The following is a 27,123-nucleotide window of genomic DNA, read 5'->3' as shown; positions in this document are numbered from 1 at the left end:
GTTAGACCTGGAACACCAGTAGTTTTCCATGACTGAGTCGGGATTTGAACCCTGGTCTCCCAGTATCCTAGCCCGCACTCAAACACCATGTTGGCTCTCTCTGACTATTACAATGGAAAAGGAATGGCAGCAATGCCAATTATTATGCTTTACATATTGCCAAAATATTACAGGATCCACATTATGTGATTTTAATCTTCAGATACTTTCAATGTTACAGGGACCGGGGAACGATGAGGAAGGAAATACTGATCAGATGCTACTTCCTGGCTACCAAAAATATGGTTTTGCAAGCAGGACACTATCAAAATGCCTGTAGAATATTCCTTTTTCACCTGTGATATTTTGGAATGTGATAACACTAACTCCAAAGCTAAACACCTGAATTCAACATGTACAGTACTTTTAAGCATGTGATTATAAATATATATTTTTTTTATTATTTACATGAACAATTAATCATCTGAGGTTCCTAGAGCAATATGCTATATGACTGGGAAAGAGTTTCCTATCCACGTGATTTAAGGGCTGATATTACATATTTTTGGTCTGAATGCTTTTTTTCTTGGATATACAGGCTCTTAAAAGATGCAAATACCTGGAATATTTTCTGACTGTCGCCTTGGTTTTATTACAAGCTTTGCTCCTCCTCCAAAGACAGCAGCCCACATTCGATTGTTTAGAGGATGAGCAGCAAGTCGAAACAATTCATTGCAGGAATTAGCAGCAAGAGCATGTATCAAAAGACTTAGGTAGACAGCTATGACTGCTTCGCACAGCAAGATGTTTAGCTTTGGTTGGTCCTCATCCTGAGCTGTACTTAAGAGGTTTATAAGTGAGCTCACACCTGCAAAAAACAAAAGAGAAGAAGAGTTGTGAACAGCAGTAGATGATGTATATCATATACATCAGTCTGGGCAACTGTAACCCTCCAAATGCTATTGACTATACAATAGCTCTGATCTGTTTTTGTTGAGCATTCGCAAGACTGGGAGAGGGATTAGGAGAAGCACAAGTCCAAACACATGTGGAGAGCTCATCTCACTGTATATTACACCATTTTTCATATAACTGTAGAATCTAATTGAAAGAAAAGTTAAATCTCAACGTATTTCAAGAGGAAATGAACACATTAATTGGCTGAGCATGTGCTTAGCTGGCTCAAAAATAAGACTGGAGAAATTCATTAAGGATAAATCTACAGTGAAGAATCTGAACTGAGCCTATACACAAACATTTGAAAGATAATTATGAATACATATGATTTTTCTTACCAGGCCACTGGGCAGGCAATGAATTTGGAGTAGCATGTTCTTCAATGCTTTCTGTCCTCAACCTACGGCGGTCACTCAGCAAAAGTCCCTGATAAACCATTCCTGTAAACTGATTTGTTTCTGTCTGGGTGCTTAAAAACAAAATTTATTTTTTTATGAATGTGTGCTGATAGAAAATTATTTATGAAGGAAAATGTCACTAGCAAGCTTAGTTAAAAATAGAAACAAGATTATCCAAACTTCTCATGGCTCTGCTGTGCAGGAGGTAGAATTGTGCATAGGCAGGAGAAAAGTTAGGCTTGCAATGTTAAATTATCATCAGTTTAGCCTAGGGGTTAGCAACTTCTGCAGGGGGAGCAATTATCATCCTCCAGGATTCACTACAGGTCACACTAGTGTCAAAAATTCTGAAACAACCCCCTCCCCATTGAAAATGGAAGGCACTGTAGTATTTACCAACCAGCTTATCATGGAAACCTCCAGAAGCTGCCGGGGGGGGGGGCAGGCAGGACACACCAATTTTTTACACTGAACAAAGAAATTCAGAGAGTAACTACCCAAGCCTGGTTTAGCTTTTTATGTCTCAGGTCTAGTTTAATAGTTACTGATCAAAAGTAAACTATTGTATGCCTCATGATAAAACTTACTAATAGCAGTGCAGCAATTAAGCTTTCTTCACTAGATAAAAGTGCAAATAGTTCTTTGAATTCTTATATGGAAATTCACAGTACACATAACTTTTTATATGCACAGTTCTACCGACTGAAAGACCAAAGGCAAGGTTCAAACAAAGCTAAGCACACTTAGATCCTTCAGATTTCAAGATGAGACTTAAAACAGCCTGAACAATCTGTTCATTTAGCAGTAGAAGAGAAAGAAAAACACTTACTAGGGGGACAAACGACGACATATACATATGCTTAACTTATATAGTTTACTTTGTAATCTTAGACACGTTTACTCGGAGCTTTAACTGGCTTGGATGCTCAGTTCCTAGCTTTCCAAACCATTTTAGCAGCTGGAAATGAGCAAAAAGACCTTGTATTCCTTTCTTGACTTCCTTGGTGCTTAACATCTTGGAGGCGAAACAGACTGCCCAAGAAGGGCAGATTGGGGCCACCTCAGCGCTGCTCACCCCAGAGCCATGGCAAACAGATGCACATGGCTCCAATCTGCCCCAAATAGGAGCAGAAAAGATCCACTCCTTTTTGGGCCAGTAAAGGGCCACCTTAGGTGGCCCTGGTACAACCCCAGGGCAGTTTCCATGTGCTCCAGGTGTGCAGCATGCATGTCCCTGGAACAGCTTGAAGTCAACCCCGTCTAGTTGGCTAGGCATCTTCCGGGTTTGTGGCGTCAAAATGCCATGACCCCAAGCCGCCCAGAAACCAGCTTTTCTGGGCTGCCTGTTCGGCCCATTGGTTTAATTAAACCATAGTTAGCTTTGTTACATCCAAAAAATATGCTTCTGGTTTAATGAAAGTTTACAGACTAAAATATTAAGCCAAATTTAGACTGTGTTTGGAGATCCCAGTTTGTAAACTAGCATTAAGTTTCCAATTTTGGTTAATTAAACTAGAATGTAATCCTATAAGGAAGAAAAAGGTAAAGGAAGGGGAAGAGTGAACATCATGATTATTTCCTAACGAATAAACTACAGTTTTAGCAACCCAGGAATTGAGCATCTCAACCAGGACACTTTTAAACACAGCTACTCCCCTGTGTGTATTTAAAACTGTAGTTGTATATCTGTTCATGTCTTAAATCACAACAGAGAACAAAACAGAGCTGAAATATGTTAGAAAAATGAATTACCTGTAGCTGTGGCTGTCACACAATGCTTGGTAAATAGATGCAGAGAGGGAAGCAGCTAATGAATAGAGAGTATGTACCTAAAGAAAACAAACAATTATTTCATGGTACAGGTACTGTAAATATATGATTTTGCAGACTAATTCTGTACAGTATTTTTCAAAAGAAAATTGTTTTTAGGGATGTATATTACAAGGAGGGATATGCATCTGTATGGGAGGGAGGGAGAAATGTCTGTAGAAAGACTACTTTCCACTACTTTTTGAATATTTTTGTATATGTTCACAAATACTGTTCCCCAATCTGTTATTGCTCAGCCACCATATTTGTCTTCCTTTTCTTTTTTTAACATGAAAGAGCTGCTTGATTACAATGTAGTTCCAAGTAAATGATGCTTTCATATAGCCAATCAGATCCGGCTGTCTAATGATCCTGCTAAGAAAAAAACCAAAGCCCTCCTGTAGGTCTCCAATCTGATTGGTGATGAGGAGAGGAGGAATGTGCCTCTTGCTAAGTCCTTTCTGCCCAAGCAGTTGGATCATCAGCTTGGAATTTGGATTCTTCTCTTATATGAAAGCATCATAGAGCTACTATATGTGGCAGGACTTTCTCAGTGTTGGCACCCCTGTTAAAGAAGCTCCTTCCACCAGTGATTCAGGGCCCCACATGCTTCTGCCTTTCAGGTACCAGTATGGTTTTTCTGGAGTCCTTTTACAAATAAAGGTTAAATATCCCTTATCTGATTTATGGATATCTGAAATGCTCCAAAATCCCTATCTTTTTGAGCTTTTTTTTATATGAAAGGGCAGCAGCAGACAGGGCTGCAAGTGCCAGCCACATATTCTTCAGGCAGGAGGGAGGGAGATGGTGTGGCTGAGTTTGCAGCCAACATTTGTACAAGCAGCAGCAGCAGTGATTGCAGCTGCTGCCCCCCACTACCAGCCTCGAGCCAAAGTGAGGTCTAGAGTGGGATGCGGTAGCAGCAACTGTTGGCGGCCATCTCCAGACTTGGCTTGCAGAAGAGTCCCACATAAAAAAAACCCCCAAAACAAAACAGTGCCCTTCTCCTTTCTCTCCCCTTCCACTGAAGAATCCCGGACCCCATCCAGTGCCTATGCTACCTATGTCTTCTGTGGAAGGGAATCCAGTATTCTCAGCTAACTCTGGGGGCAGCAGACTGCTCTTTTCTGTGCTCCCTTCTCCCAAGCACATCTGGCCACACAACAGAGAAGACAACAACTCCCTGAGGGCAAAATTAGTGTCAGAAGAAGGAGCACCCATCTCCTGCAAGCAGCAATTTATGGCTGCCATCATGCCTGGGGTGGGAGAGTGCACAGGAGTAGCTACAGTGTGGGGGAGGGAAAGCGGCAGCAGCAATACTACTGAGTCCCTAGTCACAGCTGACTCCTATTCCTCATCCACTGGTGTGTGTTTTGCTGCTTCATCTGCGGCTGTAGAATCAGCTGGGGCAAAGAGGTGAAACTGCAAGTCAAATCGCTTTACAACAGCAAGCATCTCTTCCTCCCATTACAGTAGAACCAGGAGCCAGGGAATGGGAGATCAGCGCCAAGGAGGAAAGGATGTTTGCTGATGCCGTTTCAGCTCTTTGTCCCTCCACTGCAGATGAAGCAGATAAGGAAAAGAAGACAGCTGAGGTCAGGGACTTGATAGTACAACCAACGATGCCTCCCCTTGCCAGTGCTGCAGCTATTCAGGTGCTCTTGATTGCTCTAGATGTGATGGCTGCCACAAACTGTTTCTTACAGATGGGCACTTCATTCGGTGAACACTCCCCCTCATTTTGCCCTCAGGGAGCTTGAGGCGACTGAAACAATTTCACTGGTTGTCTAGCAATAGGAACAGCAGCTTCATTTATATACTGCTTCATACCGCCTAAGCAGTCTTTAAGCGGTTTACAACTGTAAGCTAACTGCCCCCAACAATCTAGGTACTCATTTTAGCAACCTCAGAAGGATGCAAGCCTGAGTCAAGCCTGAGCCTTGGCTAGTACTGAACTTGCAACCTTATGGTTTATGAGTAAGCGGCTACAGTATAGGCATTTAACCACTGCACCACCGGGGCTCCTATTTGTCTATTTGTCCCTACTGTCTTCCTGCCAGCAGGTGAAGACCTGTTTATTCAAGCAGGCCATTGAGTTTTAAATTATATACTAATAGTGTAAGTGAACTAATTAGCAATTATATTATAAATGTGTTTTAACTGTTTTAGACATTCCTTTCAATAATATTGTTATTTACTTCCTTTAAAAATCTTTTGCAAGCAAAAGTAAATATTTAATTTTGTTTTACACTTCTGGAAGATGCTTTAGATCCCAACATAAGAGCAAGTCTAGGTATAAATTCAACAAACAAACAAACAAACAAACAAACAAGTCACTTAAAAAGATCAGGACAAATGCAGATTGGTCTGACTGCCTGAACATTAGAAACACATCTGTCTTATCTTTCATATTTGCCCACCAGGAAAGATTTTCACACTCTTTTCTAAAGATATTTGGGGAAGTTGTGGGGGAGGCGATGAACATAATAGGATGCTGAACATAGGAAGTTGCCTTATTCTGCATCAGACCACTATTGTTGACACAGTGAGCAGCAGTGACTTTCCCAAAATTTGAGCTATGGAATATCTCATAAAGAGAGGATCATCTGGTGCCTACAATGGTGTCACTTCAGTGACAGAAATGTCCTTCAGTTAGCTTTGGTTTTAAGGCATGTATCCCCTCTTGTCATCAGACCATGGAAAGTTATTTCTGGCACTACAACTCCCAGCTACCATGCTGGCTGAGTATGGGAATTGTAGTCAACATATTTGAAGAGGTCTAGGCTGAGGGATCCTGCAGTGGTCAGTGCCTTGCATCTATACAGTTCTTGAAAAACCCACAAACACAAGGTGTTGACATCTATGTTACCTTTACATCTTCAATATTAGGATGTGGTGGTGTCTTCATCTGCACGATAGTATGAAGAATATCATGAATGTGGTTGTTTAAGTACAATACTGGATTGGCTATAACTGTCTTGGTGGAAGCAATGCTTGCCGAGAGTAAGGGTAGAGTTGTGGGTAATGGAAGGGGTGACTGAAGCTGCTTGACTGTAGTTTCCTGGTGGAACAAAAAAAAAAAAAATCAATAAAACAGCAGAAGTAACATGTTCTTGTAGCCCAGAATCAGCATGTATGAACTCCATCAAGTTCTATCTCCTCCCCCCACCCTGCACTCCTTTAAATTCAAAACAGGTCAGGAAATTGAGGCATCCTAGTTTCAAACAGAGCATTCTAGCTTCAGACAATACACTACAAAAATATTACTAACTCATGCATACTTTTCTAAATCCATATGTTGAAACATAAAACATAAAGAAGAGCTCTGCTGGATCAAACTCAAGGTCCTACCTAGTCCCACATTCTGCTCCCACAGTGGGTAATCTATGGGAATCCTACAAGCAGGATATAAGTGCAGTATGATCACCATCCTGCTCATATTTCCTGGCAAATGGAATTCAGAGGCATACTGCCTCTGATACTAGAGCTGGTGTAGCAGCCTTATACCAGCCCTCAATAGTATTCACAAATCTGTTGTAAGAGTAACAAGTGCTGTTGGCATAAATACAAGGGACAAGATGTGAAATAATTCAATTTATTCAGATAAGAACAGCAGTTAGGACACAACAAACAGTCCTTCTCCTTGACTAGCTACCTACCCAGGCTTGAATATCTTATTTTACTTTCTACAGAACCAGCATATACGGTTCTCCTTTCTCCTCACCAAAGTTGCTTAGAAAGGGGATGTAGGGATTAGTGGGGCAATTGCGCACATTTAATCATTCAACTAACTTGAAAAAAAAAGCTTAAACAATTTCTGAAACACTATTAAGGTTACAGATATATGAAATTGGTTTTTTAAAACACGCCAAGGAAAGAACAACCATCAGTATTCTAATTTTTATTGTCAGGTTGCAATATTCAGGTGGAGCAGTGAGTGCTCCCTGTTGCTAACACTACCACAAAGAATGAACCACAGGTTGAGTATCCCTTATCCAAAGTGGATATTTTTGGATTTTGGAATATTTGCATATACTTAATATATAATGGGACTCAAGTCCAAACACGAAATTCATACACACCTTATACACATAGCCTGAAGGTAATTTTATACACAACATTTTAAAATAATTTTATGCATGAAATGTTTGTGTACAGTGAACCATCAGAAAGGTGTCACTATCTCAGCCACCCATATGGACAGTTTTGGATTTTGGCTTTCTGGATAAGATATTCAATCTGTAAAGTAAAAGACTCTGTTAAGAACACTTACTTGCTGTGACTCTTGCAACAGGAACTTCAACTCCATTCTCACAGATGCAAGACCACCACCTTGAGCTCCATGAAGGCTACAATAGCTCAGGAAAACCCTTAAAAGTGCTTGATTCTTCTGTAGCCACCACTTGCGTCGTTCAGCATGTTCACGCTTAGCTTGCAATCTGCGTCGTTCAATTTGATGCCGCTCATATGAGCCAATTTCTGTCTTATCCATCACTTCTTCATGATCAATCAAGTCCCCATTTATTTTGACATCAGTTTTACAATAGTCTTTGCCACGTGCTTCATGGTTGCATATTTCATGCAAAGCAGCAATTTCTTTTTCCAGCCAGTTGTAAAGCTCAAAGCGGAGTTTCCCACCATCAACTTCATAACCGGTAGCCAAAGTTCTCAGTTCTGTCATGAGGATTTTCAGACATGCTCTGAATTTTAGCTGTTCGGCAATCACATCAACTTCAGTTTCACCCGTCTCCACAACCTCACTCTGACTGATGTCAGAGCTTTTTTCATCTTGTTTTTTACTGTCTGGTTCCAACATTGAATCTTTCATTTGCAAACCATCTTCATCTTCCTGTGAACCACTTTTGTCATCCTCCCAATCAAGTTTAAGAGGCTCATCCTCAAATGTTATGGCTGGCTTGCTCCAATCAATCAGGGAAGAGGAATCTGTATAACTTAGCAAATCTGATGTAATTGTTATTGGCTGTGACCAGTCTAGATCACCTGATGTCTTTGGCTCCAATTTCACACCATTTTGCATAGTAGGACTTGGGCTTGCTTCCTCTTTCTTGATAAAAATACTGGATTTGCTACTTATTTTGGGAAGTTTGGACAGAACTTCAAGAGCTAAAACAGGACACCCCACTTTAAAATGAGCATTTGCAGTAGTGAAAAACAGCTTTCTCTCAATGAGATTGATTTGGTCCACAAAGCTTTTCTCTGTTTGCAGCCCTAAAGTAGCTAAAGTCCCATCGGGTGAGCAAAAATTCCTTCGGATGAGCAAGGGGTGGGTACGAAGGTAGTTGTAGAAACTGAACACCACAGGATTACAGGATTTGACAATGACTAGGGAAATCAGAAATATATTTACTAAGATACATAAAAAATCATAATGACTAATTTAATTGTTCTGAGAACCATTCAGGGTTGAAGAGCAAGTAATTAAAACATATGGAGAGGAAATACAGAAATAAATAAGCAATGTTTCATAAAATCAGAACTTGTTATTTTACAAAAGATGACAGTGAAGAGTGCATAAAAAGTAAGAGGCTCAGAAAGAACATACAGAGAAAATGACCCTGAGTATAGTCTAACAGATGGGAGAATTTTTGTCTCTATCTGGATCATTCATTATTTTGGACCTATAGTTTATACCCATATTGATATTGGGTTTTTAGAGTGGTTTTGGGCTATTTCTTTTAAAAATCACCTGAGGAGATTTTAAAATTTCAAAGCAATGATGTAGATGCTTTGAATAAATAAATTAAATAAGTACTAGCCCTTCCAAGAGGGGAATTTGTAGAACAATATGCTATTTCTTTACCTGGGTTTTCATCATCTTCCTTTGGTGTTTGTTCCAGTAAAGTGTCAAGTGCTCTAGTGTACTCTTTCATGACCCAGTAGGCAAGGCTTCTCAGGAAAGGATCTGGGTGCAGTTTAGTACAGCTGAATCCTGTTCCATCTTTCTCACAACCTAAAATCTTTTCATAAAGGATGGCTGTATAGGTGGAGGATATTTCAAACTCCGATTCATATAAGCGAGCAATAATCATTGCTAATTGGATATCTTCCATTTTCTCAAGACACACCTATGAAACAACATGGCCACAGGCTTAATAATACAGTTTAATTAAGGATGAAAGACAGAAATGTTTTTAATACATGTGTGCAAAAATAATAATGATTTAATACATGCATGCAAAACCAAGAATATCTGACCCCAAATGTCCCCCAATTCTGCAAGAAATTATCTCAGAGCCAGTACAGTTAAACTGGTTCTTCATTATCTGATTTAGACTGGAAAAATTAAAGGGGGGGGGGGGAAATCTATCTCAGAAATCCTTTGGAACACTGAGAGCGGAATGTGAACTGATAACCACATTTGGCAATGGCTGCATAAATATGCCAGCATTTGTTACAGATGCAATTTTGGTCTGATTTTCCAACACTCTAAATGCAGACATGTCTTCACATTTTGCTATTATAGCAGCTGTTCTTCAGCAGTGATAACAAAAAATACTCAGCCACCATCATTTGCAGGACCACAGTGACACATATGGGACAACTGGGAAAATTGCTAGACAGTCTGCCAAACTGTTTGAAAGCTCACTTTTTTGTGCAATTTGCATTTTCAGTGTCTTTTCTTTAATCAATAAAAAGCAATGATCAAGAAGAGATGATGCAGTTTAACAGCTAACAAAGGAATGGATCAAGAACTCCTCTGTCTGAATTTTTCTTCAACCCTTGGTAGCTTTAGACAAGTCTCTGTCAAACACAGTCTCCAATAAGAGAAATATAGTGTCCTACTTGACAAGGCTGTTGCAAGAATAACAACAAAGATATTGCGTGTGAAGCACTAATTGCTATTATTGTTTAAAAATCTTCAGGAGAAATGCCAAGTACACTCTTTGAAATTAGTTTCAGTCATTGCAAAAACTGGTATCAACATTTTAAAAAATCCATTTGACAATAAACATAACAAACACTGCACCACAGTATTAAGACTTATCTTCTCCTACACAGAAGAAACAAAGAAAAATAATTCTGAAGTAGTATAAAGGCATAAAATAAACCAGAAGTATAAAGAGGCCATATTCAAACACAATAATGTAGGCTGTTTAAGTCTGACTTCTGATATACCATACATTTTCTTTGGTTGGTAATCTGTGAAAACCCTAATGCTTATATTGGAGAAATATATGTAAACCCAGTATGTTATGTTTTCCAGTTTATACCTCTATAGCATCCTTTAATGATCCAGCTAATAAGAAAAAGGCAGCCGACTGTTCAAAGCGTTGCTTTCCTAGCAAAGCAAAAGCATTTTTCAAAGCTGCTTTGCGCCATCTATCTTCACTGAAATTATGGCTGAAGAACTGTGTCATTTTTTCATCATGCTGAGAACTGTGCAAAAACAAAAAAAGCGAAACTGATTTAGCTGCATTCAGATTATAGACCTATTTACTAGCCTAAAATCAAGACTCCCTGAACATAACGGCACTAGTTTCTGAGTAGAAATGTGTCACAAACTGTAGAATTTAAAAACGCTTTCAATACTTGAGGTCAACATTAATGAAACTTACCGAAACAGACCCCACACTACTGCCTTCTTCTTCATTGCAAGGTAAAAAAGGGCAGCATCCAAAGCATCATTGTTTCTCTGAAAGGCTGCTTTTGCAACCTGTTACATTTAAAAGGGAGAGAAACAGAGAAATGAAAACTGCAATATTGTATTATCACAGAGGGATACAAAGTTACACTGTAGAAATCACATCAAATTTCAAGATCATTCCAAAAATTCCATTTAAAAAAAAATGTGTTACTATATTGCAGCTTCTAGGCGGTGAGTGGTCTTATTGCCAAAAAGGAAATAGAACCATAAAATAGTTGGGGTTCATTATTTATCTATATATGTATTTACTGATCTATCTGTTCATCATGAACTTTACACTGGCAGACCGTCTCCCCCACCTCCCCGCAGGTCTATGAGCTGCCAGACCTCAGTTATTCAAAGAGAGTTGGGTACTGAAAGGGAAGGATGCAAAGGGGAGGGAGATATTTTCTCACATTTACAATGGGTTCTGTTGTGACATTAGAATTCCACCACTGGATGCAATCAATCAATCAATCAATCAATCACACCTTGATGTTCCAACCACCAGTATGGAGGCACTACTGAGACAGAATGTGCCAAGGCAAAGATCTTATAACATACAGCATTATTCTTAGGAGCAGTACTAGAGAAAGGAAAAGAACTATGTGCTTATTAATATTGTTGCATCATTCTTATGGTGCATTCTTGTCTCTAAAATATGACAGGCATTGCTGGCAAAATGCTGGGCACTGCAGCTAGCTTATATAGACTGGAAAAAAGGAATATGTAGCCTATTAAATGTTGCTGGACTGCAACTTCCATCAACCCTCATCAGTGGCTATGCTGGTTAAGGATGATGTGAGCTGCAGTTCAACACAGGGAAAACAACACACTCATAATACAGACTGATGGGTCTGATTTGGTTAAGGCAGTTTCACATGTTCATGAAGAAAACAGAGGGAGACTTGCTCAAGTTACCTTTTCCATGCACCTTCGGAGCGTGTTAATATTTCTAACCCACCAGCCTATACCCATAGCTCTTAGTTCAGACCACTGGGGATCCCCTCGTTGAATTGCAGGAATTATGTTGATTAACTCTTCTTCTGCCTCAGAATGAAAAGCCCAGGCAAAGTGGCAAGTAGAAACACCTAGGGGGGAAAAAGAAGGAACATGAGCAATTTACTTGATAAAGTCAACAATATTTACTTGATTGTAAAGAACTGAGTGCAGAAATCCATACTTTGTTAATATCAATATATAGCAAGTACATTTCTATACCGCTTATCAGTTTACTTAAGCACTCCCTAAGAGGAGTGTAAGTTAATTGCTTCCAACAAGCTGGGTACTCATTTTAGCAACCTATGGAAAGATGCAAGGCTGAGTGAACCTTGGAGCCCCTGGCTGGGATTGAACTCACAATTTATGGCTGTGACTGGCTGCAGTACAGGCATTTAACCACTGCGCCACCAGGGCTCCCTAACGATACAATAGTTGATTTTTATATTAATTTTGGAACAAATATGCATATGTACCCTGGAATTAAGAATGTAATTTAATAAAAATAAAGACCATCTCCAATTCCACTAATACAGTAAATAGTTTATGCCCATCTCAGACAACTGCTAGGTACCACAGGACAGTTGTACAGTTCAAGCTTAAAAAAATAAAATTATATATTACCTTGATGGAGTAGCTGCACACGATATAAAGGTGGGAGTGATGTCAGAAGGCATGTGTGTAAACGCATAGCTAATAAGTACCTTAAGCCACATTCATCTAAAGTGTCTCTCCCTATAAAAATAGAATCATAGAGTTGGAAGAGACCACAAGAACCATTCAGTCCAACCTTCTGATATGCAGGAATTCCCAATCAAAGCATCCCCAACAGATGGGCATCCAGCCTCTGCTTAAAGACCTCCAAGGAAGGAGACTCTACCACACTCCAAGGAAGTGTGTTCCAACGTCGAACAGCCCTTACTGTCAGGAAGTTCCTCTTACTGTTGAGGTGGAATCTCTTTTCCTGTAGATTGAATCCATTGTTCTGGGTCCTGTTCTCCGGAGCAGCAGAAAACAAGCTTGCTCCCTTCTCAATAAGACATCCCTTCAAATATTTAAACAGGGCTATCATATCACCTCTTACCCTTCTCTACTCCCGAGTAAACATCCCCAGCCCTCTAAGTTGTTCCTCACAGTGCATGGTTTCCAGACCCTTCACCATTTTAGTCACCCTCTTTTGGACACGCTCCAAATAAAATTGGGGTAGTATGATTCATACAGACTTGCATGTTTTTACACTGAATATGTATACAGTGTTTTTCAGCAACAACGCATCTACACATATGCAAGCCTAGAGTCATACACCAAATACACTAGCAGAAACATACCATCAAGTTTTCACTTATCAGCCATAGATTTGAACAGGCTATGGTATTAAGCCAGCTTCAAACCATGGTGTAATATCCTGGAGGTTTTTTTGACACTGCTTAACTGTCATTTCCCATTTTGTGGATGTGGGAAACTATAGCTAATAGAAGTCCTCCTAATTTGTTGCTCACCCATTTAAAGGGGTTGCATGTAGGTCCAAAATTCCTGTTCATATCCTGTCTTATTAAGCCCAGGCAGAATTGGCTGAATAAAATCACATATTTGCTTCTTAAAAGCATTTCAGTAATAATCACAGAGGTCAAATGAGACCTCTAATTGAAAAACATCTTGAACTATTTCTTTAGTGCTGGTTTTCACTCAATGCAAAAGTTAAGTTTTAAGACATTCATTCGAATGAAACTATTAGATTATTTAAAGGGTGTAATAGCCAGTGGGGTAATGGTTTCAGTGTTGGATTATGACTCTGGAGACCAGGCTTCAAATCCTCATTGAGCCATGAAATCCAATGAGTGACCCTGGGCAAGTTACAATCTCTCAGACGCAGAGGCTCAGATGGTAATGGCAACTCCCCTCTGAAGGAACATGTCAAGAAAATCCCATGATAAGTTCACCTTAGGGTCGAAAACGACTTGAAGGCACACAACAACAAACAATATGGGAAGAGACAATCTACTGAGTGAGGTTTTGAACCTGTTAGTTCCTTGTTGTTTCACAAACATGTAACTTTTTTTTTTGCATAATTATTACCAATGCCATTCTATTTTTATTAACACATACAGGCTAGAATCCTGTTTCTTGGTCCCAACTAGAGCAGACACACTGAATCAATTGGTGAATGGTGAGTTAACATGCAGGTAAATCCTATTGATTCAATGGCCCTTAATATCATATTGATAAAAAAGTAATAGTAATTTATTTACCTGAGTAATGCTTATCTCTGTTTTCATCAAGTTCAGTGGTTGTTGTAGCCACAGTGTCTGCCAAGGCAACCAAAAACATCTGTTCTAGGCGAGTGAGTCCTGGTAAACTTGAGTGCATTAGATGGCTTGAAAGGACACTAGCATGTTCTTGCCCAAAGTAAGTGGGACCATACTGAGACAGATTGATTACTTTGGATTTATGCTCTCTTCTTTCTGGCTCAAAATCAATGAAGTCATCAGTTGTCACCTGCTGAACCTGAAAAAGGTCCGAATAATGATCCTCTGTTTTCCTTTTACCATGAGCCTCTGGGCCCTGCGGCCTTTTAGTTGCTTCCTCAGTTTTGTATGTGGAATCTTGATCTGCTGCAAGCAGAGCATACAGCGGAAGTGGAGGAATAGAATCTATTTCTGTGTAATCCCGTGTGCCATCTTTCCCAGTAGTAACTGCATCCTTTGCGGTGCTACCACTTACACTAATAGTACGAGAAAGATGGCGCTTAGAACCACCATCTGCAGCTTCGGGATCTTTTACAATAGCAACTTCCCCTGCAATGCATTTCACCAAGTGTGAAAGAATGGCTTTTGCTCTGCGAACTTTACCTAAATCCATCAGTTCCAATAGCTGAGTTGGGTGATACTGTGGAAGAGTAGGAGAAAGAACATGAGCAGCTTCAAAAAGGCCACCATCTTGGATCACAGTGGGAGTTCCAAAAACATCATCCACAATGCCTGTTCCATCAATGATGCTAGTTTTTTTTGCCAGAAAACTAGTCTTAAGTGGATCTTGAGTGGGAGAGTCTTCACTAAGAAACCCATTATTTCCATTGCCACCTGATTTTATCACATGCTTCCACTGTGCATATACATGCATTTCACAATCCATTCCTACTACCAGTATTCCATCTCTAACCCAAGAGAGCGACACAGGTAATGAAGGGGTGCCATCTACAGAAGACACTAAATCTATTGATCTCAATAGCACCCATTTGGACTTTATACCTTGTTTTATGCTACCACCTAGTGGTAAAGTAATGACAGCTACGCCATCTTTGCTGCTGGTTTGTTCAGTCACAATGCCTGAAAGTCGGCCATACATGAATATATTTGCACCCATACCAACTGTAAGTATATGTGAACCATCTTCTTTGGAAACCCAGTCCAAGTGTACCAAATGTTTTATATTTGGCATAAGATATCGTTCTTTGTTAAAAAATATATCAGACTTACTGTATACAAATAAATTACTGTCCACACTAATTCTTGAATCAAGGACACTCCCAACTTTAACTAGATCGTCTAGATTTATTGTCTGTTCCAAAGCCCATTCTGATCCTCCTGTAGATTCACATTCAAATATACACACGTGCATAGAAAATTCTTTGGAAACAAAACCATTGTGTTGTATAGGCTGTTTGTATGCCACAGCCAAGCGCCCTGTATAGGAACAGCTGACAGCGACTGGTCTTCCCACTATGCATACTGTGCTGCTATCATCTTCTCTCTCATCGTTCATCAAGGGCCATTTTTTCCAAAGATAGGTCTCCTTCGATTCACCTTTGCTGTTCATCACTGCCTCTACAGAACACCTCCAAAATCGCACTTTGTTATCTGAACAGGACGTTACCAGCAAGTATGGTGCAAGGCAAACAGGGTAAATTGATGAGGAGCTTAGATGTCCTAAATGAACCAAATAAACAGTATTATGCAATGTGAAACATACGCATGAACATAGCTTCCAAAATAAACCCATCATCATCCAATGGCCCACTCTTTGCATCACAGTATACCAGGGAACTAAAGGATTCAGCTTGTCATGTACATGTTTGGCCTGCGATTAAGATATTTAAGACTGTTTATATGATATTTTAAACAATGTTTTACTCCTTTTGTACTTGTGATATACCTGACATGATGTGAACCGCTTTGATCATGTTGGAAAAGCGGTATACAAATAAAGCTTTTATTATTATTATTTCATTATTATTATACAAGCGGTATGCTAATGTATGCTATCTCACTGCTCCCACAGAAGCAGTTTAGACTCATTTGAGTGACCTCTGGAAGGATGCCAGGCTGAGTCAGGCTTGAGCCCTTTTCACTGGGATTGAACTCACAGCCTTATGGTTTGTGAGTGAGTGGCTGCAGGACAGACATTGAACCACTGCGCCACCAGGGCTCCTTGGTGGCACTGGGAAGGGCCAGAAGGGGCTCCCTGGCTCCATTTTGGGACCCCCAAATGATCCATTATTGCTCCAGAGGACAGGGGAACCCACAGCGCTTGGAGGGACAGGCAAAGAGATCCCAGCTCAACATTAGGAGGAACTTCCTGGCAGTAAGGGCCGTTCGACAGTGGAACACACTCCTTCCTCGGAGAGTGGTGGAGCCTCCTTCTTTGCAGGTCTTGAGGCAGAGGCTGGGTGGCCATCTGTCGGGGATGCTTTGAGTGAGAGTTCCTGCATGGCAGAATGGGGTTGGACTGGATGGCCCTTGGGGTCTCTTCCAACTCTATGATTCTATGATCCTATAGGAAAATTCTGGCCTCTCGTCATAGAATCATAGAGTTGGAAAAGACCATAAGGGCCAGCCAGTCCAACACTCTGAAATCACAATCACAGATGGCCATCCAGCTTCTGTTTAAAGACCTCCAAACAAGGAGACCCCACCACTCTACGAGGGAGTGTGTTCCACTGTCCAACAGCTGTTACTGTCAGGAACTTCCTCCTAACGTTTAGTAGCTTCTAATGTCAGTGACTTCTTTACTGTGATGTGTGAACCCAGCAAGCAGCTGGCTCTATCTCTGATCTCTCTTCTGGCAGACAAGAGAACTAACATTAAAACAAAACCTGGATTCTTTCCCTGACTTACTGGGGACAGACAAGCTAGGGAGCTGGCTCCCATTGGATTTGCACAACACAAACCAACCAGCCACTGTAATGTAACTGCTTCATCCTTAACAAACTAGAATTCTCATGAATTTCAACTCATCATGATGTCTGAATGTGGTGTGTAATTGTCATTTGTGGTTATTTCACAGCCTGAAAGAATAAGCTGAATCTTTCCCAACTTACAAACATTTGCCTGCATGGTCTTATGAAAACGAACTCTACTTGGCACAGAAAACCAGCTATTTACGAATCTGCATGAATACTGCCATATTTAATATCCCCATGTCAAATTTATGTCGAATCTAATTGCAAATATATATGTGAGAATTGCATCAAAGCAATTTGGATCATCGTATATAGGGCTCTTCTGTATAAATCTATGCTTCATGTATCTAAAAGCTCAGTTTTGCAAATAAGATCATAGAGCACACAATAACTGACTATCAGCTAAGATCAGAAAAAGGTGAGAAGACAACTCTCCAAAACACATACCCAATAATCCTGTGTTTTGGAATGATTTCAACTCCAGTCATTCATTCTGATGGCCCCTGAATAAGGTCGAAATGCATTGGGCTTAAAAAAAAACAACTAAATAAACAGTTGATCATTTCAAAGCCCATGGAAGCTGTCCCCTCAATGTTTTCTAAGTATCAACTAAGTTTTTTGTACTGTTTTACCTGCAGAGGGAGTAGCTCGAACAACTTCTACACCAAGTGGAAGATCCAAGGGATAACTATAGACCAGTTTAGAACTCAAAATAAGTTTACTGGCTGTCTGAAGATTAGCAACGGATGAAGAACGTGGCATCGGAGCTGTGCCAGGTGAGATATCTGGAGATGAATCTGCAGTCTGTTGCCCAGGTACACCAAGCTGGTGGCCTGATGAGGGAACTTCAGTAGGTTTTGCTGTAAAGAACCACAGTGAACAAACAGTGTCAGTATGCAATAAGGACAAATTTTGATTTTCAGTAACAGTAATTTCCTCATGGATCTGTGTCCAATATTTTCATGCATCTCTACAGGTCCACCACATATGGAGGAATGTTTCTTTCTCCTTTTTGCATTTCCAACACCTGTTACTTTTTTTTTTTTGTTTTTGATAATTTTACTGCTGTTGTATACCATCCAAATTGGAGTTTAGAAATTTCCCGTCACACCATAATTTAAGGTGTATTTCAATTTTTTAATCCATATACTTTCCCATTCTTCTAACTGAATTGGGCTATTCAGCTCTTGGGCCCATGATCTCTTTTATTTGTTCTTTTTCCAAATTCTTTTTTTAGTAACACCTTACATATTTTTGCAATCACATGACCCATTTCTTTCCATAACATCTTTTCTAGTTCTGATTCTTCTTTTGTCATTCCATATATTTTTTGATCTATCATAAATTTTTCCTTTAATTGTCTATATCAGAACCAGTTACACTTAAACCCCTCTTTAGTTAATTCCTCCACTGTTTTCAATATTTGTTTATCGTTCTCTATTTTTAGGAGATCATGATAGATGAGCCTTCCACCTTTTTTCATTTCATTTCTATTATGGAATGCTTCATTCAGAGATACATTGCCTGGGAGTTTTTTTATTTATTCTGTTGCTAAATTTTCCCCATTCTCTTAGCAGGACTCTTCTCACAAAATGGTTATTAAAATTCTAGTTCACATTAACTTTCTCATAAAATAAATATGCATGTCATCCATAGATATTTCCTATTCCTTCCAAGCTTAATAAGTATCTGTTCTTTAATGTCAACCAGTCCCTTACCCAATCTAGGCAGCATACATAAAATATATATTTTTAGATTTGGTAAACCAAGTCCACCTCTAGAGATGTGATCCTGTAATGATTATACCTTAATTCTGGGTTTTCTTCCTGCCCATATAAAGTTTGTGATCTCTTTCTGCCAGTCTCTGAATGGAGCATCACTGATTATAACAGGAACAGTTTGAAAAAGAAACAACATCTTTGGCAACACATATATTTTAACAACCAAGATTCTGGGAGCTCCTATTTATAAAAAAGTCCTACATCTCTTTCACATGTAGTCTTGTTAAGTCAGGTATTCCTCATCCTATATCTATGCATTTCATTTTTTTGCCCTAAGTGCAGTACCTTACATTTCTCTGTGTTGAAATTCATTTTGTTAGCTTTGGCCCAGCTTTCTAATCTATTTAGGTCATTTTGAATTTTGATCCCATCCTCTGGGGTATTAGCTGTTCCGCCTAATTTGGTGTCATCTGCAAATTTGATAAGCATGCCCCTAATCTTTCTTCCAAGTCATTGATAAAAATGTTAATTAGAACTGGGTCCAGGACAGAATCCTGTGGCACCCCACTGGTCATTCTCTCCAGGATGAAGAGGAGCCATTGCTGAGCACCCTTTGGGTTGGCCAGTCAAGTAGTTATTAATCTACCTAACAGTTGTATTGTCTAGCCCACATTTTACTAGTTTGTTTGCAAGAATATCATGGAGGACCTTGTCAAAGGTCTTACTGAAATCAAGATGTGCTATCTCTACCGCATTCCCTACATCTACCAAGCTGATAATTTTTACCGAAAAAAGAGATCAGATTAGTCTGGCATGACTTGTTTTTGAGTAACCCATGTTGACTTTTTATGATTATGGCATTCCCTTCTAAATGTTCACAGACTGTTTAATGATCTGCTCTAGAATCTTTCCTGGTACTGATGTCAGACTAACTGGGTGAGAATTGTTGGGATCTTCACAACATTTGCCCTCTTCCAGTCTGCTGGGATGTCTCTTGTTCTCCAGGAGTTCTCAAAAATTATTATTTCTTAATTAGAACAGTAGGCTAGAAATATCTTAAATAAAGAAAACAAATAAAAAATAATATTTATGGTAAAAATATATGTTCATCTGGAAAAGCTACACTTACCCAAAAATGCTTGCACAGATTTTAGATGCAGATGCCACATGTGAAGTATTGAGCAGCCATTGGTGCCTTTTTCAATTACAATTAGATAAAACTTTTCAGAGAAGGGTGGTGGTCTGTAGCCTGTTCAAAAATCAAATAGAGTACAAATAAATTTTAATGGCATTCTACAAGAACACAACCACATAAGGCCTTTCTAAATTCTGCTGCATATTAAAAATGGTAAGTCATTAAAAATTATTAATGGTAGAAAACCAAACTAAAGCTTAGTTCAAATGGTCAAATCTTCACTTATTATACCATGATATACACAAACCTCATGCACATACATCCAGCACCTTCATTCCCACTTTGTTCTAAACTTTGTGCAAGTGGGGAAGAACAGGTTGATTTTCTGTAACTTTGATTCTTCGAGTGGTCATCTATGTCCTCACACATGTGGGTTTTGTGCCTGCACAGAGACCCTGTTCAGAAAACTCAAAGCTGATCAAATTTCCGGGTAGGTAGGGTGGGTATGTTTGAGAGCACGGATGACCACTCAAAGAAACACCGTCCCACCAAGCAATCTGTTCTTCATCGTGGTGTCTGTGATTCATAGAATCATATAGTTGGAAGAGACCACAAGGGCCATCCAGTCCAACCCCCTGCCATTCAGGAACTCTAAATCGAGAGAGAATGAAGGTGTGGCTAGAATGGTGGGATCGAGCATGCTCAATACACGAGAGTGGGTGGGGCTACCTGCCAATCTGCTCAGCTTTGAGAGTTCTGAACAGGGTCTCTGCACAGGCACAAAACCCACATGTGTGATGCACAGAGACCATGATAAATCATAGTTAACTAGGTAATTGTGATTAATGATAAACAAACAAACAACCTTTGATAATGGAGCCATAATTTAAACTTGGCTTCTGAATCCTTGGTTATTTAGAACTCATGAACCATAAACTGCTTCACTATACCTTTAGATGGCTGGAAAAATATCTCGCTCTCCTTTTGCTCGATATCATCCTTATGTGGTTTGTATCCCAAAATGAAGTCCTCTTGGAAGACATGGAGCAGCTGTGTGTTTGACCCACACTAGAAATAACATTAGAAAGAAATCAGGAAAATTTCTAGTTACACATGATAACATTCAAGGTATTTTATATTCTTCCATATTACTTTTATTCTCTGCATTCACAGCTGCAATCAAAAGTCCCAACAGTGGTATTTCAAGAATCTTCCTGAATGCTTAGCTTTTTAAGTTTAAATATAAAAAAATGCAATCCCAAAGCCACAAAAAATGCCCCAATGATAAGGTTCTGTTGTCATGTAAATCAGGCAAACTAAAAAATGTAACTTCCCTTTCCTTATTTCCAGAGCAAACATTGATCCCTGAAGGGACGTACTAGGAGTACAGAAGTGTGGCTTCTGAGACCTTGTTGAACTGCAACTCCCATCAACCATGAAGGATGATTGCAGCTGCAATCAAACAACAGTGGGAGGATTGTATAGTTCCAGACTCTTCTCATGGTTTGATTAAACATTAGAAAAAGATCTGTAAAGGAATGTCTTCCATTTCCAATAGGGAACCCAACATGTGTATTTTAAAATCAATTGCTAAACCCTATGCAACAGGCTTGCTACAGAAGCAGACAGTGAGCAAGGTTTTCTTTAATTTAATTACAAAGGAACTATTCAGTTGATTAATTTACCACAGTGGGGAACAAAATTATGCTAACTCCCAGAGGAGTCAGTTGAATTACATAATGCATAAGGGACTTTCTTTCAAAGGATTTCATTTTCAGATTAAAAAAAGAGCAAAACACTACATCAAAAAGGCCTATTACTTGTAAGCCTGCTGTATTGGAACTAAAATCCTTGAAGAACTCCTAAATAATTCTTACCCACACTGTCATGTATATTAATTGTGAGGACATAAGGAGAACCACATTGTTTAGACCAGTGGTTCTCAAATGGTGGAGCATGTTCAAAGGGTGTGTGAGACAGATGTCCTGATCCCTCTTCCTCCTTGTCCTCTTCCCCCAAAAAATTATGCGTAAAATTTGCACATACATTGAATTTACTTAAATAAAACTGTTCTAATCTTGAATTATTTCCTCATAAAATGTCAAAATATGAATATAGCTGTGTGTGTGAATTAAAATAGGCACACTAAATAAACAATTTTTAAAAATTCATATACTACATTGGGGGGAGGGGATGACATCCATAAGTAGAAATAAAGGAGTCATTCAAGGGTAAAAAGTTTGAAACGTTTAACCCCCTCAAAAATATTTAAACTAGGAGTCTCTTGGCAAGACTGGCCAACCAGATAGATGCCTTTGGGAAGCCCACAAGCTCATGAGTGCCTTGAAAACATGGAGACCCTGAACCAGAAATAGGCAGCAAATGGTGCTCAGGTTGCTAAAGGTGACTTCCATCCGCCTATTCAATATAGCCAATGGTGAAGGACAATGGGAGTTCCAGTACAACAACATATGAAGGGCCACAAGTTGCTTCCTGCTGAAGTAGACAAAGCACAGAACCAAACTTAAAGGCATATATTTCTTGGCAATGTAAAACCAGGGACATGCATACATATACTCTAAAACAGAAGGATGAAATGTTTTGGGGATGTCAGATTTCAATCAGTAAAGGGTTACAGGGCTTGCACTGGGTGAAGGTAAGGACACAGGAAGGGGTCAAGATAAATATAGGTATGGACAAACTTAAGTGGGAAGAACTAGTTATAATTCTTACCAATTTGAACATTTTCCCCACCAAACATAAAGGTTGAATTCCATGCATGTTTACTTAGAAGTAAGTCCCAGTGTAACACCTAACCTATGCCCATAATCTTGTAACTAATCATAAGTGTGTGAATGTGTGTGTGCATGTGTATTAAACTACTAAGTCCCTCCTCTCTGGGTCATTAACTAAAAAGCAAAAAATCATACACAGATCCAAATAATGATGAACTATCACACCTGGTCAGTTATGGCATCTAGTTCAATAATGCATCCTGGCCGAGCTGTTGATTGCTGACTCACAATGTTAAAGACTTCCCCAATAAGTTTCTAAAAGAGGAGGAAAAAGTTAGATCACTTGTCTTTTAGGTTAACTGATAAAGCTGCTTCTCAATTGGCATCTTTACTTTCTAGCACCTTGTGATTCTATTTAAATAATGCTTTATCTATTTAAAACATTTAAATATCTGCTTTTTGAGGTTCTCGATCCTCTCCCTCAACTGCAATATTTTTGCTGTTTGTATCATATCCTACTTTCAGTATGTGTATGTGTTCTAAATATTGTTTTATTTTAATTATTATATTTTTATCTTTTTTGCTTAATGATTTGATTATTATATTTTTAATAATTACTTTTTATTCCAGTATTTATATTAACAAGTCTGTAATCATGCAAAAAACAGGTCTGTGACCAAAGAACAATGCTACATTTTACCATACGTCAACAGTTTCACTGAAAACAAAATAAGGAAAATAATGTATGTATTCCATTTGTTGTGTGAGTGTTTTCTTACAGATTGGTGATGCTTGGAAGGAGATACTCAACAAGATAGGGCAAAATACAAAGTTGCCTTAAAACAGAAATATTTCATTTTTCAGTAGCACTCTAGGATTGTACTTAAATAAATTGCTTTCCATGTTAAATACATAAATAAATACATAAATAAAGACCATATTTTGATTTAAGTGAGATTCTCTCAAAACATTTTGGTATCCATGCTTCATAAGTCATAAATCATAATAGGCTTACCGAGGATCCAGGATCACTCAGTTCATCCAAAAGTTTCCGGGCGTCCACCACTGCTTGGTATAACCTCAGATTTTTCCCATCTGATGCTACAAAGCAAGCACTGGCAGAATTGCAGTATGTACCTATTATTTTTTTTAAAAAAAGAACCAGTTTGAAATTTATATGCTTGAATAATTATTGCTGGAAAGATATTAACTTATGTCATTAAGCACCACCATGCAGTACGAGCAACAAATTATTCCTATAGTGCTAGAATTCAAAGATATAGCCGTGTTAGTCTGTGGAATTAGTACCGTATGTAGAGAAATCTTGTAGCACCTTTGAGACTAACTGAAAGAAAGACATTGGCAGCATGAGCTTTTGTAGACTTCAGTCTACTTCCTCAGATGCATTTGATGGAGTGGAAGCCAGGCACAGGCATATATATGCCAAAAGGGGAGTAATAAGCCCTACTGCCCCCATCATCATTTTTATAGCTCTCTAAAAGCAGAGGGCAAAAACCAGAGCACTCCAGTCTCTGCAGATAATATGGAACCCTGTAAAGTCAGAATTTCCAACTGCATAGAGAGTCTCCAGGGACAGCAGTAGCTGTCCTCTTGAGACTATTACCCTTTGGGTACAGAGGACAAAAGAAATAACAGGACATTGGGCATGACAAAGTTTCTTTCCTCATGAATTTATTCAAAACACTTAAAGCGTATCTATATAAGCCTTAGGAAAACAAGGAAAATGTACTTATTACACTTTTATGATAATACTTTTATAATTTTGTTAATGGTGGAGGTAATGTATCCTTCAAATAGAAGTATTGCATTCAACCAACAAATAATCCTGGAAATTCTGTTAATATAGTTAGGAAAAAAATAACTTCTCTTCAATTTTGGCAATATGTTTTAGTGGGAAGGATGGAAGTTGCTAAGTCTGAAATGTACAAGTGTTCTTCTTTCCATGAAAAACTCCATGACTGCTATCATAATTGATAGGACACCAGGATTATTACTGGTGTTGATATTAGGGATTGAATCGGGGACCTATTTCATGCAAAACATGTACTTTTGCCATAGAGTTAATAATTGGTACATTTTAACATAGAGATTAGCGTTCCACTAAGTCAGTGTGCTGACTTTCTGTAAGACTTGAGGAGCATCAGCAACAGTGGTCAACACATTATGTATTCTATGGTTGTTCTGTTTGCTTTCTAAAACTTTAAATTGATCTAAAACAGTGAGAATGAGGACCAAATGACCTTATAGAGTCAGCAAATGGTGCCTAATGATGACTTGAAGCTCAATATTAACACCACAGAAACACAGGAGGGTCTAAAACAGAGAACTATGCCTAACAAACTAGGGGAAAGCCATGTAGGTACCAAATATAATAGAAAAAATGAAGAAAAAAAATAACTGGAGAACGTACAGAGCAACTACAAATAATATAATGAACTGAAATTTGCATATGAATATATAATTGTTAGTTACTTTAATTTTATTCTTTGGTTAGTGCAATTTCAATTCATTATATTATTTGTAGTTACTCTCTGCATGTTCTCTTGTTATTTTTTATTCATTTTTTCCTATTATATTTGGTGCCTACGTGGTTTTCCCCTAGTTTGTTAGGCATGGAAGCTCAATATGCCAAGTCTTTATTTTTATTTTTTTAATTATAGTAAGTCTTTATTCTCAGCCTATTCAGTTCCAGCACATCTATAAATAACTTTTCTCTTGAAGGATTCACTTTTTCATTTAACTCTCTAACAGAAAAATGGTAGAATATCCCCAAGCTATCTCAAATAAAAAAGCAGTAAAAACATTCATGGAGGTAGGGCAAAGGAAGAACACCTAAGGTGTTCCTACTTTCTTTACAGGATATTTTGTACAACAGCACTCACCAAGACAATAGCTAGGAATAAGGGTTGGGAGCCAGGCTACATTAGAGAAAGCTGAGGTATGGAGAGAATTAATGCGAGCCAGTTCTGATACTCCTCCAGTGTATGACAAAGGTCCAATGGGGTCTACGCGCCATAAAATCAGTTCACTGTAGATTGCATTGGGATCGTGGAATGTACGAGTTGCTGCATTTCTAAGCTGCTGTCTGGAAGAACCTTTCAAGTTTCTCATAGGATCCATCATTTTATTTAACCCATCAGAATCCCATAGCTGGTTGGATTCAGGGGTTAGGAGGGCATTGTGATGGGAAGATGTTAACAGGAGTGGCAGCACCGAATGGCAGGCAAGATCATTAAGGTGAAATCGGTGCCCACAGTACCTAAACTTGTGAGTTACAGTATGCACAGTAGTAAAGGCAGATTTATCTGCAAAAGAAACTGCCCACTGGTTTAGGGAGCCATCTATGTGTTTGGAAATCATCATGACTGTAGCAGCAGTAATGTTCACATTGGAAATGTCCTGGGTACAACTTGGTCTCCATTCAGACATGCTATCAGAAATGCTACTTCTCTTTTGCAGGGATGCACTGCTGACTTCTTTCGCAGAGGTAGTGCAGGCATACATCAAGATGTTTTTACTAAGTGAGCTTGCATCACCTGATGGAAATGCAACTGGTATCTGAGAAGAAAATGTAACCTATAAGAGGGGAAGGAAATATTGAGAGTATGTTAGAAATAACAGTATCATTATTTTTACAGGCCTCTACACACAGAAAATTTATCTTAAATCAGAAACTACTAGGGCCAAACTAGAATCTGATGTTAAAATAGGGATACGCAACTTATTGCATGTGCCTCTCAGTCTAATTTCAAAATCCAAGTAATCAGTTCAGAGAGCAGGAAAAGGAGTTGACAGATTATCAAGAGAAAAGGGGGAAGAGAGGGAAAGACAAAGTGAAAGAGAAAGACTGAAAGGAAAAGAGAGTGAGGAAGAAACAGAGCTGGAAAGGACCAGAAGGATCATCTACATCAGTGGTCCTCAAACTGTGCTCTTTAAGTGATTTTGGACTTCAGCTCCCAGAACCCCAGACTATTGGCCAGCATAGCTGGGGCTTCTGGGAACTGAAGTCCAAAATCTCTTAAAGGGCACGGTTTGGGGATCACTGATCTAGATTAACTCCATGCCAAGCTGGTATACAAAACTAAAACACTCCTGAAAGATGCTTATACAACCTCAGTTTAAGACCTCCAAAGAAGCAGAGTCAACCATCCCTCTGAGAGAATCTATTCCACTGCTAAACAGTTCTTGCAGTAAAAAAGCTCTTTCTAATGTTTCCACCTCCATTGCTGGAAAATGAGATTATTACATTTGTGTTAAATCAGATTCCCAGTTTGGGAGGAGGGCAAGATATAAAACAAATATATATTTAAAAATCTTGTAACAACAACATTTGTAGAACAAATGGAGTAGCTCTTCTTTACTTTATATGCTTTCCTTTAAGCAGCCACTAAACTACACCTTTTGGATTCTCAAGGTGGCTGAATATATAATAAATACAGATATACCTCAGTAAACAAAGCAGATGCGTTCCTGGGCTTTACATCTTTAAGAGAAACTCTGGTAACAGAGGTAGAAAGTATACGGAAAGAATAGGGATATATTTCC

The 27,123-nt window shown here is 38.9% G+C and overlaps 1 protein-coding gene across 6 annotated transcripts in view; it reads right to left on the bottom strand.

Moving 5' to 3' along the window:
• The window catches only part of LOC149307288 (dmX-like protein 2), a 96,951-nt gene that overhangs the window by 32,658 nt on the left and 37,170 nt on the right, over positions 1 to 27,123 (bottom strand). For all 6 annotated transcript variants that reach the window (XM_089538814.1, XM_089538818.1, XM_089538817.1 and 3 more), the window contains exons 12-28: positions 25,461 to 26,154; positions 23,573 to 23,694; positions 22,783 to 22,872; positions 20,773 to 20,890; positions 19,817 to 19,936; positions 17,599 to 17,826; positions 14,037 to 15,713; positions 12,412 to 12,522; positions 11,710 to 11,879; positions 10,721 to 10,818; positions 10,376 to 10,541; positions 8,965 to 9,229; positions 7,417 to 8,486; positions 6,013 to 6,204; positions 3,087 to 3,163; positions 1,275 to 1,405; positions 599 to 847 (exon numbers count right to left, since the gene is read on the bottom strand). In XM_089538814.1, the coding sequence (XP_089394940.1) occupies positions 599 to 847; positions 1,275 to 1,405; positions 3,087 to 3,163; positions 6,013 to 6,204; positions 7,417 to 8,486; positions 8,965 to 9,229; positions 10,376 to 10,541; positions 10,721 to 10,818; positions 11,710 to 11,879; positions 12,412 to 12,522; positions 14,037 to 15,713; positions 17,599 to 17,826; positions 19,817 to 19,936; positions 20,773 to 20,890; positions 22,783 to 22,872; positions 23,573 to 23,694; positions 25,461 to 26,154 (5,578 nt within the window). The remainder of the gene's footprint in view (positions 1 to 598; positions 848 to 1,274; positions 1,406 to 3,086; positions 3,164 to 6,012; positions 6,205 to 7,416; positions 8,487 to 8,964; positions 9,230 to 10,375; positions 10,542 to 10,720; positions 10,819 to 11,709; positions 11,880 to 12,411; positions 12,523 to 14,036; positions 15,714 to 17,598; positions 17,827 to 19,816; positions 19,937 to 20,772; positions 20,891 to 22,782; positions 22,873 to 23,572; positions 23,695 to 25,460; positions 26,155 to 27,123) is intronic.

The sequence above is a fragment of the Sceloporus occidentalis genome, unplaced genomic scaffold (genome assembly GCF_023333645.1).
Source record: "Sceloporus occidentalis isolate IW3139 unplaced genomic scaffold, rSceOcc1.0.p SCAF_9, whole genome shotgun sequence".
Classification (NCBI taxonomy): domain Eukaryota; kingdom Metazoa; phylum Chordata; class Lepidosauria; order Squamata; family Phrynosomatidae; genus Sceloporus; species Sceloporus occidentalis.
Note: the sequence above shows the minus strand (reverse complement) of the source record. Positions and strands in the feature narration are given on the sequence as shown.